Source organism: Salvelinus alpinus, chromosome 3 (assembly GCF_045679555.1).
Source record: "Salvelinus alpinus chromosome 3, SLU_Salpinus.1, whole genome shotgun sequence".
Lineage (NCBI taxonomy): Eukaryota > Metazoa > Chordata > Actinopteri > Salmoniformes > Salmonidae > Salvelinus > Salvelinus alpinus.
The window spans coordinates 40,935,652-40,952,745 of record NC_092088.1 but is presented as its reverse complement, the minus strand read 5'-3'; the positions used below and the strand labels follow the sequence as shown (position 1 = coordinate 40,952,745).

Genomic DNA, 17,094 nt, shown 5'->3' with positions numbered 1-17,094 from the left:
AATTGACCTAAAACCATGATAAAATTGTCAATATATAATTTAAATCGTAAAAAGTTGCCTACCAGATCGTGAAATTTGAGTTCAAATACATTTTTACCTGACCAGATTATTAGATGGCCTGCAAAAACAAATTGAGAAAAAAATGTAATGCACTGAAAAAATGAGCGCGAACTAGACTGAGGCTCCTCACTAGATTGTTCCTGCACTGAGCAATTACCATCTTCAGTGAATATTTGTATAATTTGTCAGCAGATAATCGATGTCTGGATTCTGGGGCTCAAAAAGCAATAACAGTAGGCTATGCAAATCAGGAAGCCAAATTAACGGCTCTTTCACAGCTGCAATTCGGTTCCCGACGGTCACCAAAAAGAGCAGTTCGTTCGCGAATGACCTACCACTACAACAAAGCAAGATGGCTGAAGTTGTGGAGCTCCAGAAACTAAAGGTTGTTAACCCGTTTTAGCTTAGTTTGAAACGTCTAATACCGGTATTATATTTTGGGGAAATCAAGTATTGTATGTTGTTAGCTATCTTTACTTTGTAAATCATGATCTAGCACACAAAGAGTCGTAGGTAGCTAGCTAGCGGACAGGACGGAAATAGTCCATGCTTGCTGCACGGTGTAACTAGCTAACAAGGCATTTTGAGGTTTGAGATATCCACGCGTGTATTGGGTTGGGGTGGCTTTGTTATTCAACGAGGGCCAAAGTTTGCTCAGCTACTGCTGTGAAGTTGGCAACTGACATCAGCGCATGCGCGACTACAAGTGAATGATAGAATGAAATTGTACAGGATGTTTGGCCTAACGTTCAAGCACTTCGCTGTTGGGCAGTAACATTTGAATTGCAAAAATTGCCATTTAGTAGGAAATCATCTCAAATGTAATCTAACCAGTAATCTACACTCATGTCTCTCCCACAGCTTGCTGAACTGAAGCATGAGTGTGAAGCCAGGGGTCTAGATGTGAAGGGCAACAAAGTGGAACTGATCACACGACTACAGGCTTATCTGGAGGAACATGGTGAGCATGCAATAATGTATGGACTAAATACACATGGGGTCAGGTTCCCATACTCTAATAAAGCCTGGTGCTGTTTCCAATCAATCAAATGTATTTATACAGCCCTTTTACATCAGCTGATATCAAATCAGCCGATGTCAATCAAATTTTATTGGTCGCATACACATATAGCAGATGTTATTGCATATGTAGCGGAATGCTTGTGTTCCTAGCTCCAACAGTGCAGTAATTTCTAACGACACACAAATCTAAAAGTATGAAAGTGGAATTAAGAAATATAGAAATATTAGGATGAGCCATGTTGGAGTTGAGTGTGTGTGATGGGATTTATGGACAGTGTGGATATAATACGTAGTATATCTGAAGAATACGTGAGTAGAATAGTATATGTACAGCAATAGTTGAATAGCATGGCCTTGACTAGAATACAGGATATACATATGAAATGGGGAAAATGGTATTAAACATTTATTAAAGTGACCAGTGTTCCATGTCTATGTACATGGGGCATCAGCCTCTAAGGTGCAGGGATGAGTAACCGGGTGATAGTCAGCTAGTGACTAAGTTCAGGGCAGGATACTGGGTGGAGGCCGGCTAGTGATGGCTATTTAAGTCTGATTGTCTTGAGATAGAAGCTGTTTTTCAGTCTCTTGGTCCCAGTTTGGATGCACCTGTACTAACCTCGCCTTCTGGATGATAGTAGGGTGAACAATCCGTGGCTTATTTGGCTGAGGTCCTTGATTATGTAATTGGCCTTCCTGTGACACTGGGTGCTGTAGATATCCTGAAGGGCAGGCAGTGTGATATGTTGGGTTGACCGCACCACCCTCTGGATAGCCCTGCGGTTGTGTACGGTGCAGTTGCCGTACCAGGCAAGATGTAGGCAATAATACAGCCTGACAAGATGCTCTCAATGGTGCATCGGTAAAAATGTGAGGGGCCAAATTTCTTCAACCTCCTGTTGCGCCTTGTTCACCACATCGTCTGTATGGGTGGACCATTTCAGATTGTCAGTGATGTGTATGTTGAGGAACTTTAAGCTTTTCACCTTCTCCACTGCGGCCCCATCGATGTGGATGGGTGCGTGCTCCCTCTGCTCTCTCCTGAAGCCACGATCAGCTCCTTCGTTTTGTTGAGGTTATTTTCCTAGCACCACTCCGCCAAGGCACGTCTCGTCATTTAGGAATGAATGGAATTCTACAGTATTTCAATTAAATGACATGTATTTAAGTATTCTGTAGTGGGGACATAGATTTCAGTAATCTCAAAAAAATTATACTTCAGGGAAAAAATGGTTTTGTATGTTTAGCTCACGTAATATAATTTAAAAGTATGCATTAAGGTGTCTGTAATATGATAAACGTGTCACAAACAAATGTAGTCATTAATAAATGAATTTCTATTGCTTCCAAAATATTTTTTACAATATTATAAAATGCCTTATTAGTCATCTAGTATAGCCTATATATAAATCATTGGTGATTACAGAGTCACGTGTGAAAACTCGTGCTAATAAGTGAATAGCCATCTTAAAATACAACCTGACCCATTGCATTTAGGCCAATCTGGACTCAATATGTCCCAAAGTAGTCCTAATGATTCTGGGATTTACCCTCAAATAGTTGCAGCTCTATTCTAATGAGGCTATTCAGTATTAAAATATTCTGACAATCCGAGCAATAATGATCAAATCTTGCCAGAATAAACAGTGAATAAAATACCACAACACACTTGATGCATAAATTCAACAATCTGAGGTATAATAACTGGAATACAGAGGAAGTTGTACTGATTAGTGAAGCGTTTCTGTGTCAACAACAATAGGTCATACAATGCTGTTAAGAGAGACTACATTCCTGCCATTTTTCCTGCTTGTAAGTAAAGTTAATAAAGATTACTGGGGCGCTAAATTCATGCAGCTTTGTCCTCTCCTCCCTTTAGAACCATAAAAGTCAGTGTAAAAAAAAAAAGAAAAGTGTATTCATATTTTATGGTCAAATTGTCAGACTGTTTAACCCTTTCATGCGTGAGTTCCAAATATCTCTAACGGTCGCCCCAGCGTGAGTTTTTTTTTATGCACGTGATGTTAGAACGTTCTCTCCGTTCCAGAATGTGATTGTTATGTAACAGTACATTTCATCCACGCTGCCCTCAAACCAAAGCACGCAGCCTGTTTTTATTTGTCAATTTTAAATTATTTTCTAACAAGTTTTTTATTTTCTAATAACAGTTTGAAATGAGGTGTGTTCCGCGTCACTACAGACACCCATCTTCAAATCCAGACTGCGTTTCTATCAAAGTAAGTGCCTAATTACGTTATAATAGTTTGTGTCGTGTTATACCGTTTCTACTGTAGCTCACTGTGTGTATGGAGCATAATATATTTGTGTATATTCCTTATAACTGCGGACACGCTAGGTAACGTTACTCATGTTACTCACCTTTTATGGTGTTATATTCAATCGTGCTTATGTAGCTAGTTACATTATTATATTAGCTCTGTAAAACAATGCTAAATGCGTCAGAAGTATTGGCATGTTGTATTTTGACACTACCCTGGAAAAATTGAAAAATAATCTTATACCACTTGGTCGTTTTCTGAGTGCATTCCACAAAGCTGTTTATCATGTCGGCCTTATCCACCGCTTCCATTTTGAGGTAATAGTCAAGCACGCAGTCTGGTTTCATGTTTCTCTGTCTGGTTTGTTTCTCTCTCCCGTCAGGTGGTCCACCTTCCCTGTGGCCGACATGGTTGCTGTATGGACAGTGGAGAGGACATGGACGTCTCGTTTGTTATGGCACTTTACTGCCAGCTGTTAACATTTCTTATTTTGTATAATGGGTCATTTAGGATGGTAGTAGCGTTGATGAAATGCAGTCATAGCAGCAGAACTAGAAAGCAGTCTTTACTGTCACCAGGAATGTATACATTTCACTAATTGTGGTTGTCCCCCACTCCTGGCTCTCTCTTATCCTGTAGCTCCAAGGCATAGCGATTGGTCTCTACTATGTCTCCCACCAGCTCCTCTGTCAGAAACAACTTGAAGCACTCTGCCTCAGTTGGAAATGGCAAGGGGCGTTGCACTCCAGACGGGGACTCGTCAAAGCAAACAGCAGGGCCAGGAGGGGTGAAATGACTGGTGGCCTTCCAGCTACCACAGAACTCCTGTACTTCATCCACTGTTGGTATGCCTCCATCACCACCAGCATCTTCAAAGGCACCTGGGACTTCGTCAGTGGACAAGGGAAATGCAGATTCAGGGTTCTCAATGGCTACAAGGTTGGGGGGCAGCTCCTCATTGTCAGAATCTGATTCCTGACTTTCAGACTCATTGTCAGAATTTTAAAAAATCTCCAGAATTTTCTCATTTGTTTGTCTCCTTTTGAAAGACATTGCTAATGCTTCAGCTTAGCTCACTAGCTACATACATAAACAACAACACTGAATGGTTTAGAGTGAGAGGGTACGTGGTTGAATGCCGGCACGCGCCACTTGTATCAATAAGTCACTATCAGAAAATGTTTTGTGGCAATTATTTGTGTATTTACGGTTTTATTCACATGTTTTCAAATCTAGGTGACAAATCATGCATTCCGATTTTTGCACAGATTGTAATGGGCACATAATGTGTGTAAAATGCTTTTTTGAAGGTTGTACTGATTATGATGAGCTAAGCTAATTCCAGCTGTGTAGCCATGTTTGTTGACATTCAATGCATTCTGGGTTCACGTAATCGTCTGTTTGACCAAAGATGTTATAACAAAATGAGGTGAGTAAGAGTTCACTCATTTTGAGGACTTCCGGAAATGAATGGTGGGATGTGAACGACGGTAGATGACACACCCCTTCAACATGCATACTATAAACAGACCAAACTCATCTTGTCTTATCTTCGGTTTCTGTGAGGAAAAAAATGTATGGCTGCGTGCTGAAACTAATCGTCGGATTACTTTCGATTTCTAAAAAGTGCTTTACCTCGATCAATGGTGAGCTCACCCGTGATGTGATTAATTATACATAGTAATTGCTATTAGCTAATTCATATTGTAGTTTATGTCAGCCGAGAGTTAGAAAATATGACTGCTTGTGTTGGGTCAATCTTTCCCCAGTTAGCGCTAGGACAAATGTAGGCTACATTTTTCCGGTTAGGATGATTGTGTTATGCTATTTAAACTTCTGTGAATATCTGAACATTGAATCCAAAAATAAACTGCTCACATTCTGGACATAACTTTGTAAGGACTGTGTTTGTGTAAATAGTTTCTGGAAAAAAGTGTGGCCAGCTCAAACGCTGATTGTTGGGTCATTCGAAACTGGCCGTTCTAAAAGAGTGTTCTAATCACACGGGTGTGATCGTACGGTGTGATCGTATGCTTCAGGGACCACTGTAGAACGATCACACCCGTGTGATGGTACGTGTGAAAGGGTACAGAGGTTGCATGAAAGTAAGTGATTTTACACATGCACCGCTACTGGTCAGACACAGGTCACATAATTAGAATCTCTGTGGCAACAGTAGCCTGGGCCCAGATCTGTTTGTGCTCTTGTCAACTTCATTGCTCTTATAGCTAAGCCAAAAATCATATTTGGCATGACAGTGGCAGGGAGTTAATATAAAAAACAAATAGACTGGCACTCAGGCTATGGCAACAGTAGTTCATTGGGCGTCAACCTATGATGACATATCAGGCTCGCCGCCATGTCATAATGGTCGGATGAACTATCACAGGTGAGTTTGTAAGAAATACATTATTGCTATGTTGCTGTTTTCAGGAGAAGACCTCAAAGCCCCTGTGTCAGATACCCTCGCAACCAGAGATGCAAACTCGTCCACTGAAAGGGAAGCCTCCTCAGATCATGATAGAAACAAAGCCGTCAGTGAGCAGCAGATTGCCTGCCATGACAAAGCTTCCGGTCCTACCTGGGGTCGCCTTTAAATTTCATAGAGCCAGCCTGGGTAAAAAGGTAAGCAGAACATATATTTAACAGGATACAGTATAACATTTTTAAAAAGAACATGCATACAATAGAATGGTGCAGTAGAATAGAAGAAGGGTCCAGTAGAATAGAAGAAGGATCCAGTAGAGTGGTGCTTTAGAATGGAAGAAGGATCCAGTAGAATGTTTATTTTTTTTGTTTATATCCTTGTTCCTTCAGTTGTATCAGCCTACATCTGATTTCAACCTCAGTGACCCAAACTGTCACATTATGAGGCCGACGTACAACAGTTTGCATGACCCAAACCTCAATGAATACTACCATCGGAAGGAAATGCATGAGAAGTTAAAGAAGCGAAACTTCATCACTAAAGAGGACAATGTAAGTTTGAAGTTAATATTATTGTTTCTGAACAGTGTAGTAGAAGACTGTAAGCTTTACCAATAGTTAACTCCAGGAGTATTATAGCAGGAAACATTTTGATTCTCTTCTCAAGGTTGTATGCTCATTAAAGGAGTATAACACATACAAACATTACCTGGATACGGTCAAGACTGACCATCATAAAACGTACAGCAAAAAGTTGGTATGTGGGCAGTATGACTGCGTTCTTAAATGTGAACCTCTGTGAAGATCACACATGTTACTTTCACGAGAAAATGTGAAATGATCATTCATCACTCTAAAAACAATGTAACATGTATTTTATTAGGTAGATAAGTGTTTAAAATGTACAAAAATTGTATTTATCCTATTTAAGAAGGAACAGATACTGAGAATGGTTCAGTTGCAAGAGGAAGGCCATATACCTAAGGACGTTACCCTGGAAGATATGATAGAGTACTTACTGAATAAAGGAGCACAGAACCTGAAGCATCTGCAGTCAACCATTGGTTCCAGGTAGGCAAGAAGTGCATGAGGTAATAAAGTAGAGTTATATAGGCCTACTCTGTGTTGGCAATGTCATGACTCATCTGTTTAATGTATTGATAGGGACAGGGGACAGAAATATGGCCTGCAAACTGCGTTGTATGACCAAGAGAGAGAGTTTAAAGAGGATTGGGTTTCTAAGGAGCGATCCAGGCTGAAACTCATTGAAAAGGATGTGAGGCACGATTTGAACAAGGCCAAGTATATGAAAGAGGCCAAAGAAAAGCGCATCAGAAAGGTACAAATGTCACACTTTCATCATACTTCACAAAACTACCCACAATTATTTTCAAGTTTGAATAAATCATGAAATTAAGAAATAATTTTACCTCAACTTTTGTGGATGCTAAGTTGCTATTTTTGGACTCTATGTTCTTCACAGAAAATGTGCATTATGGAACAAAAACAGGCTATTCAGTTGAGGATAATGGAAGAGGAATTGAAAAACCTCCAGGAGTTTGAGAGGTTGAGAGAGGCCTCTATCAAACCAAATAAGCTGCTGGAAGAAATATTTGAAAAACCGGGTAAGATTTAATTTGAATTCATCACACAGTTAAGCAATGTTTAAATGACTATGCCAAATGCAACCTACAAGGAGCAGTTGAATGTGTTGTGCTGTATATCATATCGTATTTTGTATTTAAAAAAATATATATATATCTATTATAGCATCTGCTCAGCCTGCTCTCAAACCTGCTCACTCCAAAACTGTAAAGAAAACAGTTTCTCTGTCAGGTAAGAACATTTCCTTACTAAAGAACCACAATTTCATTACGAAATATCTTTCAGAGTATGTTTATAGCCAGTGAATGCTAAATTAAATCAAATTTTTAAAATGTGTGTGTGTTATTAATAGGGAAATCTAAGGAAAAGCCAGCCATGCTACAGAGGAGACCAAGCCTTGCACCACGCCAGAGGAGACCATGCCTGGATGGTCTGGCACCGCTGAAGGGTTTCCAAGAACCTGTTTTTAGGATCTTCAAAGCCATCAAGGGACAAAGCATCCCAGACAGAGCTCAGCTGAAATCTGTCATCCTCGACCACTTAGGCTCCAAGCTTGTCAGGAAGCAGCTGGCGGAGTCAATCAGGGATGAGGTCAAACTGACGATTCCAGGGTCTACACCAGCGGCACAAAGGGCTCTGAGTGCCAGAATCGCTTACGATGTGTTGAAGTGCGTCTCTCGAGCGGCCAATCCTAGCAATGAACCTGCCTGCAGACTCCGTGGGGGAAACACAATCAAACCCAATGCTCAAGCAGATGATCCAGAACCAGAGGAGCGGATGGCCAACGGAGAAGACATAAACACCTATGTGACAACGTTGATCACTGACGTTCTGGAGGAAGTCCAGGAGCAGGTTATCGTAATGATCCGAGAAGACTCCCCTACCCAATTCAGAGTTGTCTCTGCAAAGGCCAGCCAAACAGCCATTGATGTGGTAAGCAATGTTTTGGAAGACATTAGACACTTATTAAATGAGGAAAACATTGAAGAGCTTGCACTAGACTGTGATGCTGAAGAAGGCACCTCAGGTATAACAAACATTCAGCCACCTGCATTGACTGCATTAAAAAAGGCAGACCCCGAGAACCGCCGAGATTCCTGTTCAAAACTAGAAGGTGTCGCCTGTGACCTTATTAGCACTGCATATGACAGCATCCTATTCGAGCTGGCTTTTCCTGAGCTTCAGGGTGAAAGAGATGAAAAAGCTCCTTCCCTGACTCTGGAAATACTTCCCTCGGAGCCAGTGATCTCATCTTTATCCAACTCTCCCAGTTATGGAATGGTGTTTTCATCTGACACTTCAGAGGTTGCAGGAAACAACAGTAAGACAAGCAGCTCAGAGGCCTCCGCAGCTGCATCAACCTCGTCCCAGGAGACGGATACCACAACCACTGTAGAATGCAAAGAAGAAAGAGTAGAGAATGGTAACACCAGTGAAACAGACAACGTCCTTTCTGTCCCCTCAGTCAATACTGAAGAAGTTGTTTCAAAGCCTATTCTCTTGCACAAGGTGAAGAAAGAAAATGCAGCCACCAGAAGCGCTTCTCTTCCCAACCTGTATGGACTTGTTGTGGATGCAGTTATGGACCACTTCAGCACAGAACCCTTCAAAGACAATCTGGCCCAATCAGTGAAGAATGAGGTGAGACGCACCCTTTCTATGCCTGAATGTGGATTGTTGAACCTTCAAATTGATAATTACTTTGAGAGAAAAATGCTAGAGGATATGCTGAAGGAAGTATCCCGACAGGTGCGGAGGAACAAGCTCTAGCACCGTGGCTGAAGAGGCTACAGATGAAGAAGAGATCTACAGACTAGAATCTGCTGCAGCACAACTGATACAGAAAGTTTTCCAGGAGGTCAAGACAAATTTTGTTGTCAAGATCAAGAAGGGTTCTCCCAAGAGATGTCTATCCCCAGAAGTAAGTCAATATATTAATGTTGTATGTACTGTGTAATGTTGTATGCAACATTTATATGTGCTGTGTGATGCCATGACACTTTTCCTACAAGGGAGGTCATGTACACTGAGTATACTAAGCATTAGGAACACCTTCCTAATCTAATATTGAGTGGTGTCGAAAGCATTCCACAGGGATGGTGGCCCATGTTGACTCCAATGCTTCCCACAGTTGTGTCAAGTTGGCTGGATCTCCATTGGGTTGTGGACTATTCTTGGAACTGTTGAGCGTGAAAAACCTAGGAGCGTTGCAGTTCTTGACACAAGCTGGTGTGCCTGGCACCTACTACTATACCCCGTTCAAAGGCAATTCAATGTTTTATCTTGCCCATTCACCATTTAAATGGCACACACATGGTCCCAGTGCTTAAAAATCCTTCTTTAACCTGTCTCCTCCCCTTCATCTACACTGATTTGAAGTGGAATTAACAGGTGATATCCATAAGGGATCATAGCTTTCACCTGGATTCACCTGGTCAGTCTATGTCATAGAAAGAGCAGGTGTTCTTAATGTATTTGTGTTGATGTTTTATCTGTGTTGATGGTGATCTGATTGATTGTTGATGTGATTGTTGATGGGGATGCTTCTATTTGCAACACCAAGATAAATTCCTAGTATCATTTGTTCAGTGGTGGAAAAAGTACCCAATTGTCATATTTGAGTAAAAGTGAAGATACCTTAATATAAAATGACTCAAGTAAAAATGAGTCACCCAGTAAGATACTACTTAAGTAAAAGTCTAAAAGTATTTGGTTTTAAATATATCTAAGAATCAAAAGTAAAAGTATAAATCATTTCAAATTCCTTATATTAAGCAAACCAGACAGCACCATTTTTTTGTAATTTTAAATTACAGATAGCCAGGAGCACACTCCAACACTTACAAATGAAGCATGTGTATTTAGTGAGTCGGCCAGGGATGTTCTCTTGATAAATGTGTGAATTGGACTATTTTCCTGTCCTGCTAAGCATTCAAAATGTAATGAGTACTTTTGGATGACAGGGAAAATGTATGGAGTAAAAAGTACTTTATTTTCATGAGGAATGTAGTGAAGTAGAAGTAAAAGTTGTCAAAAATATATAAATAGTGAAGTACAGATACCCAAATAAACTACTGAAGTAGTACTTTAAAGTATTTTTACTTAAGTGCTTTACACCACTGCATTTGTTGCATGGCGATAAATTATTCTGATTCTATCTCCAAAGGTAAGCCGAACAGCCATCAATGCTGTGAGCAGTCTTCTGGGTGACATGGAGACAACTGTGATGGCCAGTGTTCCATGTTCTTGTACTACTTCCAGAGCAGATATGGAAGGAATGCTCTCTGAGGCAACAGGCGAGCACCCAGCGAAATCAATGGCCTCTGCAAAAGTTGAGTTGATCGCTGATGATTTAGTGGAAGATGCCATCGATATGTGCAGTGAAATGATTTTAGACGACCAGCCACTAGCCCTACTACATGACGATCCTGAAGAAGGTAAATCAAATGTTGTTCCTGGACCAATTCAGAGCAGCCTGTCTGGATTTGATGAACGCCACACAAAATCACAGGTCCTTGCAGTAAAGATTGAAGACCATGAGGTAAAGCCAATTTTGATCCAAGACACAGCGCTCATATCTCCAGGTGAGAAGAATACGGATGAAAAAAGAGTCATTAGAGTAAGTTATGTCTTTAACTCATCCCCTAGAAGGAAAGCTCACCGGGCCACCAGAAGCACCTCTTTCCCTAACCTCTATGTCACCCTTGTGGATGGAGTTCTGGACCAAATTAGCACAGAACCTTTCAAAGAAACCCTGGCCCAATCTGTGAGGAATGAGGTAAGACATTCTGTCTCTTTGCCTCAATTTGGATCGGTGAACCTCAAAAGCGAGGACTGCTCAGAGAAAGAAATTATTGAGGATATGTTGAAAAGTGTATCCAGAAAACGCAGTAAAGACCAGGCCTGTCAGCTGACCGGGAAAGCCAGTGAGACCATGAATGCCAACGTAGATGCCATTTCACTTACCCCCAAACTACAGTCTACTGCCAAAGACCAAATCATCAAAGTTCTGGAGCAGGTCAACACTAAAATAATCAATATGATTAGACAAGATTCTCCCAACAGGACGATTTCCCCCAAGGCAAGCCAGACTGCCATCAATGCTGTCAGCAACATTTTGGGTGCTATGGGAACCTCTCTCAAGGCAAGCAACACACCATTTGTTTCCAATGTGGCTGGACTCCAGCCTGACCTAGATGATGTAGCATCTTACTCAACTGAAGCTTTTGAGGGATTTCCAGGGATCTGGATGTCATCCCTGAAGATAAAATATATTGCCTCAGGCCTCATGGACACTGTCTGTGATGACCTACTGGATGAGGATGGTTTCCTCAGACGGAGCGCTGGTGCAATATCCTCACAGGAAGACCTTGATCTTCAGAAGGTAATTACTTCAAAACCAGCATCCCCAGTCAATTGCATGCCCGTCAAAGGATGCCTGTCAATGTCCTACCTTGATGCTTTGAAGAATCCTGAAGACATTGAAAATGCTACTCACCTCAGTAGAAGCATTGACTCTCTCTCCGTAATTGGTGTGCCTACTTCAACCTCAAAGGAAGTTTCATACGGCACAGAATTGAAACTGACACAGTTGCAAAAGGATGTCTCTGCATCATCCTCACTTTATGCCATGAGCAACTGTCGGAGCTCATTGGAGTTTCCCTCCGGTCGATCCGATATCCCTATTGACAAAGAGGCCCAAAGGATTTCCTCCACAGACGAAGAAGACAGTCTGTCCAAATCCCTCCTGACCTCTTCCAAATCAGTCTTCAATGTCTCTGGCCTCGTCCCTACTCCTCCAGAGGGAAAGCCAAAGGTGAGGCTGCCACGGCGCCCAGTGCTTCGCCTTAGGAAGGTTCCAGAGGAGCCCCCCAAAAAGATGCACATTTACACAGTTTGCAGGGATGCTTTTCATTTCCCAACTGAGACAATGCGATCAACCAGTCCATCATCATTCGAGGGAGAATTCTCAACTCCAGAGTCCCAGAGGCCAAGGTAATACTGTCTTTCTCATAGTCCTAATCTGAAAAGCTTTTTAACACCTAGCCCACTGTTGATATTTGAACAGCCTTGATTCTAAATGTTTTTATTTTTGTAGAGCTTTCGTAGAGCTTTGAGAACTCTGTTATGAAAAGCGTTGCACAAATTAAATGTATTTTTTATTCATTAAGAGCGGTGGACAGCTCAGACAAGGAGTCTATCTTTAATATAGACTCATCCAAAAGACTCGTCGCAGAGATAATGCTGTCTGTTCAGGAGGACGTTGTTGAGGCAAAGTAGAGAGTTGGCCGCACATCTGGCTGCGCTGTCGTCTGACAATGAGATGCTCAGCACTTTGGCTCAGAGTGGGACACCCCGCGCCGATTCATGAACTGCCTCCAACACCTCTCCTCACAGCGAGAGTGATAACTGACTTGGACATACATGGTAGAAGCATTTGCTTACATTATTTTGAATCACATTGAGCTATTAAAGAATGCATTTATTTTCTAAAAAAGACAAAAGCATTTATTTACAATGTGTAGTTTTTCTTAGATGTAAGTGTTAAGTTAGGAATATTATATAGAAAATTAGGAGAGAGTAATTATATATCTTTGCTCTGAATGGTGACATTGTTTAACCCTTTCACACACCATCACACGGGTGTGATCGTTCTACAGTGGTCCCTGAAGCGTACGATCACACCCGTGTGATTAGAACACTCTTTTAGAACGCTCGTTTAGAACGGCCAGTTTCGAATGACCCAACAATCAGCGTTTGAGCTGGCCACACTTTTTTTCATAAACTATTTACACAAACACAGTCCTTACAAAGTTATGTCCAGAATGTGAGCAGTTTATTTTTGGATTCAATGTTCAGATATTCACAGAAGTTTAAATGGCATAACACAATCATCCTAACCGGAAAAATGTAGGCTACATTTGTCCTAGCGCTAACTGGGGAAAGATTGACCCAACACAAGCAGTCATATTTTCTAACTCTCGGCTGACATAAACTACAATATGAATTAGCTAATAGCAATTACTATGTATAATTAATCACATCACGGGTGAGCTCACCATTGATCGAAATAATTAGGTAAAGCACTTTTTAGAAATCGAAAGTAATCCGACGATTAGTTTCTGCGCGCAGCCATGCATTTTTTCCTCACAGAAACCGAAGATAATAAGACAAGATGAGTTTGGTCTGTTTATAGTATGCATGTTGAAGGGGTGTGTCATCTACCGTCGTTCACATCCCACCATTCATTTCCGGAAGTCCTCAAAATGAGTGAACTCTTACTCACCTCATTTTGTTATAACATCTTTGGTCAAACAGACGATTACGTGACCCAGAATGCATTGAATGTCAACAAACATGGCTACACAGCTGGAATTAGCTTAGCTCATCATAATCAGTACAACCTTCAAAAAAGCATTTTACACACATTATGTGCCCATTACAATCTGTGCAAAAATCGGAATGCATGATTTGTCACCTAGATTTGAAAACATGCGAATAAAACCGTAAATACACAAATAATTGCCACACAAAACATTTTCTGATAGTGATTTATTGATACAAGTGGCGCGTGCCGGCATTCAACCACGTACCCTCTCACTCTAAACCATTCAGTGGTGTTGTTTATGTATGTAGCTAGTGAGCTAAGCTGAAGCATTAGCAATGTCTTTCAAAAGGAGACAAACAAATGAGAAAATTCTGGAGATTTTTTACAATTCTGACAATGAGTCTGAAAGTCAGGAATCAGATTCTGACAATGAGGAGCTGCACCCCAACCTTGTAGCCATTGAGAACCCTGAATCTGCATTTCCCTTGTCCACTGACGAAGTCCCAGGTGCCTTTGAAGATGCTGGTGGTGATGGAGGCATACCAACAGTGGATGAAGTACAGGAGTTCTGTGGTAGCTGGAAGGCCACCAGTCATTTCACCCCTCCTGGCCCTGCTGTTTGCTTTGACGAGTCCCCGTCTGGAGTGCAACGCCCCTTGCCATTTCCAACTGAGGCAGAGTGCTTCAAGTTGTTTCTGACAGAGGAGCTGGTGGGAGACATAGTAGAGACCAATCGCTATGCCTTGGAGCTACAGGATAAGAGAGAGCCAGGAGTGGGGGACAACCACAATTAGTGAAATGTATACATTCCTGGTGACAGTAAAGACTGCTTTCTAGTTCTGCTGCTATGACTGCATTTCATCAACGCTACTACCATCCTAAATGACCCATTATACAAATAAGAAAAGTTAACAGCTGGCAGTAAAGTGCCATAACAAACGAGACGTCCATGTCCTCTCCACTGTCCATACAGCAACCATGTCGGCCACAGGGAAGGTGGACCACCTGACGGGAGAGAGAAACAAACCAGACAGAGAAACATGAAACCAGACTGCGTGCTTGACTATTACCTCAAAATGGAAGCGGTGGATAAGGCCGACATGATAAACAGCTTTGTGGAATGCACTCAGAAAACGACCAAGTGGTATAAGATTATTTTTCAATTTTTCCAGGGTAGTGTCAAAATTCAACATGCCAATACTTCTGACGCATTTAGCATTGTTTTACAGAGCTAATATAATAATGTAACTAGCTACATAAGCACGATTGAATATAACACCATAAAAGGTGAGTAACATGAGTAACGTTACCTAGCGTGTCCGCAGTTATAAGGAATATACACAAATATATTATGCTCCATACACAGTGAGCTACAGTAGAAACGGTATAACACGACACAAACTATTATAACGTAATTAGGCACTTACTTTGATAGAAACGCAGACTTACTTTGATAGAAACGCAGTCTGGATTTGAAGATGGGTGTCTGTAGTGACGCGAACACACCTCATTTCAAACTGTTATTAAAAAATAAAAAACTTGTTAGAAAATAATTTAAAATTGACAAATAAAAACAGGCTGCGTGCTTTGGTTTGAGGGCAGCGCGGATGAAATGTACTGTTACATAACAATCACATTCTGGAATGGAGAGAACGTTCTAACATCACGTGCATAAAAAAACTCACGCTGGGGCAACCGTTAGAGATATTTGGAACTCACGCATGAAAGGGTTAAACAGTCTGACAATTTGACCATAAAATATGAATACACATTTTTTTTTTTTCACTGACTTTTATGGTTCTAAAGGGAGGAGAGGACAAAGCTGCATGAATTTAGCACCCCAGTAATCTTTATTAACTTTACTTACAAGCAGGAAAAATGGCAGGAATGTAGTCTCTCTTAACAGCATTGTATGACCTATTGTTCTGTTGACACAAACGCTTCACTAATCAGTACAACTTCCTCTGTATTCCAGTTATTATACCTCAGATTGTTGAATTTATGCATCAAGAGTGTTGTGGTATTTTATTCACTGTTTATTCTGGCAAGATTTGATCATTATTGCTCGGATTGTCAGAATATTTTAATATTGAATAGCCTCATTAGAATAGAGCTGCAACTATTTGAGGGTAAATCCCAGAATCATTAGGACTACTTTGGGACATATTGAGTCCAGATTGGCCTAAATGCAATGGGTCGGGTTGTATTTTAAGATGGCTATTCACTTATTAGCACGAGTTTTCACACGTGACTCTGTAATCACCAATGATTTATATATAGGCTATACTAGATGACTAATAAGGCATTTTATAATATTGTAAAAAATATTTTGGAAGCAATAGAAATTCATTTATTAATGACTACATTTGTTTGTGACACGTTTATCATATTACAGACACCTTAATGCATACTTTTAAATTATATTATGTGAGCTAAACATACAAAACCATTTTTTCCCTGAAGTATAATTTTTTAGAGATTACTGAAATCTATGTCCCCACTACAGAATACTTAAATACATGTCATTTAATTGAAATACTGTAGAATTCCATTCATTCCTAAATGACGAGACAGCCTACAGGAAGGAGGTGAGTGCCTTGGCGGAGTGGTGCTAGGAAAATAACCTCAACAAAACGAAGGAGCTGATCGTGGCTTCAGGAGAGAGCAGAGGGAGCACGCACCCATCCACATCGATGGGGCCGCAGTGGAGAAGGTGAAAAGCTTAAAGTTCCTCAACATACACATCACTGACAATCTGAAATGGTCCACCCATACAGACGATGTGGTGAACAAGGCGCAACAGGAGGTTGAAGAAATTTGGCCCCTAAGACCCTCACATTTTTACCGATGCACCATTGAGAGCATCTTGTCAGGCTGTATCATTGCCTACATCTTGTCGGGCTGTAGCATTGCCTGGTACGGCAACTGCACCGTACACAACCGCAGGGCTATCCAGAGGGTGGTGCGGTCAGCCCAACATATCACACTGCCTGCCCTTCAGGATATCTACAGCACCCAGTGTCACAGGAAGGCCAATTACATAATCAAGGACCTCAGCCAAATAAGCCACGGATTGTTCACCCTACTATCATCCAGAAGGCGAGGTTAGTACAGGTGCATCCAAACTGGGACCAAGAGACTGAAAAACAGCTTCTATCTCAAGACAATCAGACTTAAATAGCCATCACTAGCCGGCCTCTACCCAGTATCCTGCCCTGAACTTAGTCACTAGCTGGCTATCACCCGGTTACTCATCCCTGCACCTTAGAGGCTGATGCCCCATGTACATAGACATGGAACACTGGTCACTTTAATAAATGTTTAATACCATTTTCCCCCCATTTCATATGTATATCCTGTATTCTAGTCAAG

At 41.1% G+C, this 17,094-nt stretch overlaps 1 protein-coding gene and 1 long non-coding RNA gene across 2 annotated transcripts; both read left to right on the top strand.

The window, feature by feature from the left end:
• The first annotated feature begins 213 nt into the window (after positions 1 to 213).
• On the top strand, positions 214 to 5,182 carry LOC139570706 (uncharacterized). The gene is made up of 4 exons (XR_011674151.1): positions 214 to 445; positions 922 to 1,021; positions 3,252 to 3,320; positions 3,745 to 5,182. It is a non-coding gene; the product is annotated as an uncharacterized lncRNA (long non-coding RNA).
• Positions 5,183 to 6,458: 1,276 nt separating this feature from the next.
• Positions 6,459 to 12,686, top strand: LOC139569806 (serine-rich adhesin for platelets-like). The gene is made up of 8 exons (XM_071391163.1): positions 6,459 to 6,546; positions 6,721 to 6,860; positions 6,954 to 7,128; positions 7,273 to 7,414; positions 7,560 to 7,625; positions 7,747 to 9,109; positions 9,144 to 9,315; positions 10,561 to 12,686. The coding sequence occupies exons 2-8, from the start codon at positions 6,739 to 6,741 to the stop codon at positions 12,391 to 12,393; spliced, it is 3,873 nt and encodes a 1,290-aa protein (XP_071247264.1). The 5' UTR covers positions 6,459 to 6,546; positions 6,721 to 6,738; the 3' UTR covers positions 12,394 to 12,686.
• The last annotated feature ends 4,408 nt before the right edge of the window (positions 12,687 to 17,094 follow it).

Coding starts and splice junctions, on each gene's coding strand:
- LOC139569806 (XM_071391163.1), top strand. CDS start 6,739: ATGGTTCAGTTGCAAGAGGAAGGCCATATACCTAAGGACGTTACCCTG. Junction 7,626..7,746: donor GAAAACAGTTTCTCTGTCAG/GTAAGAACATTT, acceptor TGTTATTAATAG/GGAAATCTAAGGAAAAGCCA. Junction 9,316..10,560: donor AGAGATGTCTATCCCCAGAA/GTAAGTCAATAT, acceptor CTATCTCCAAAG/GTAAGCCGAACAGCCATCAA.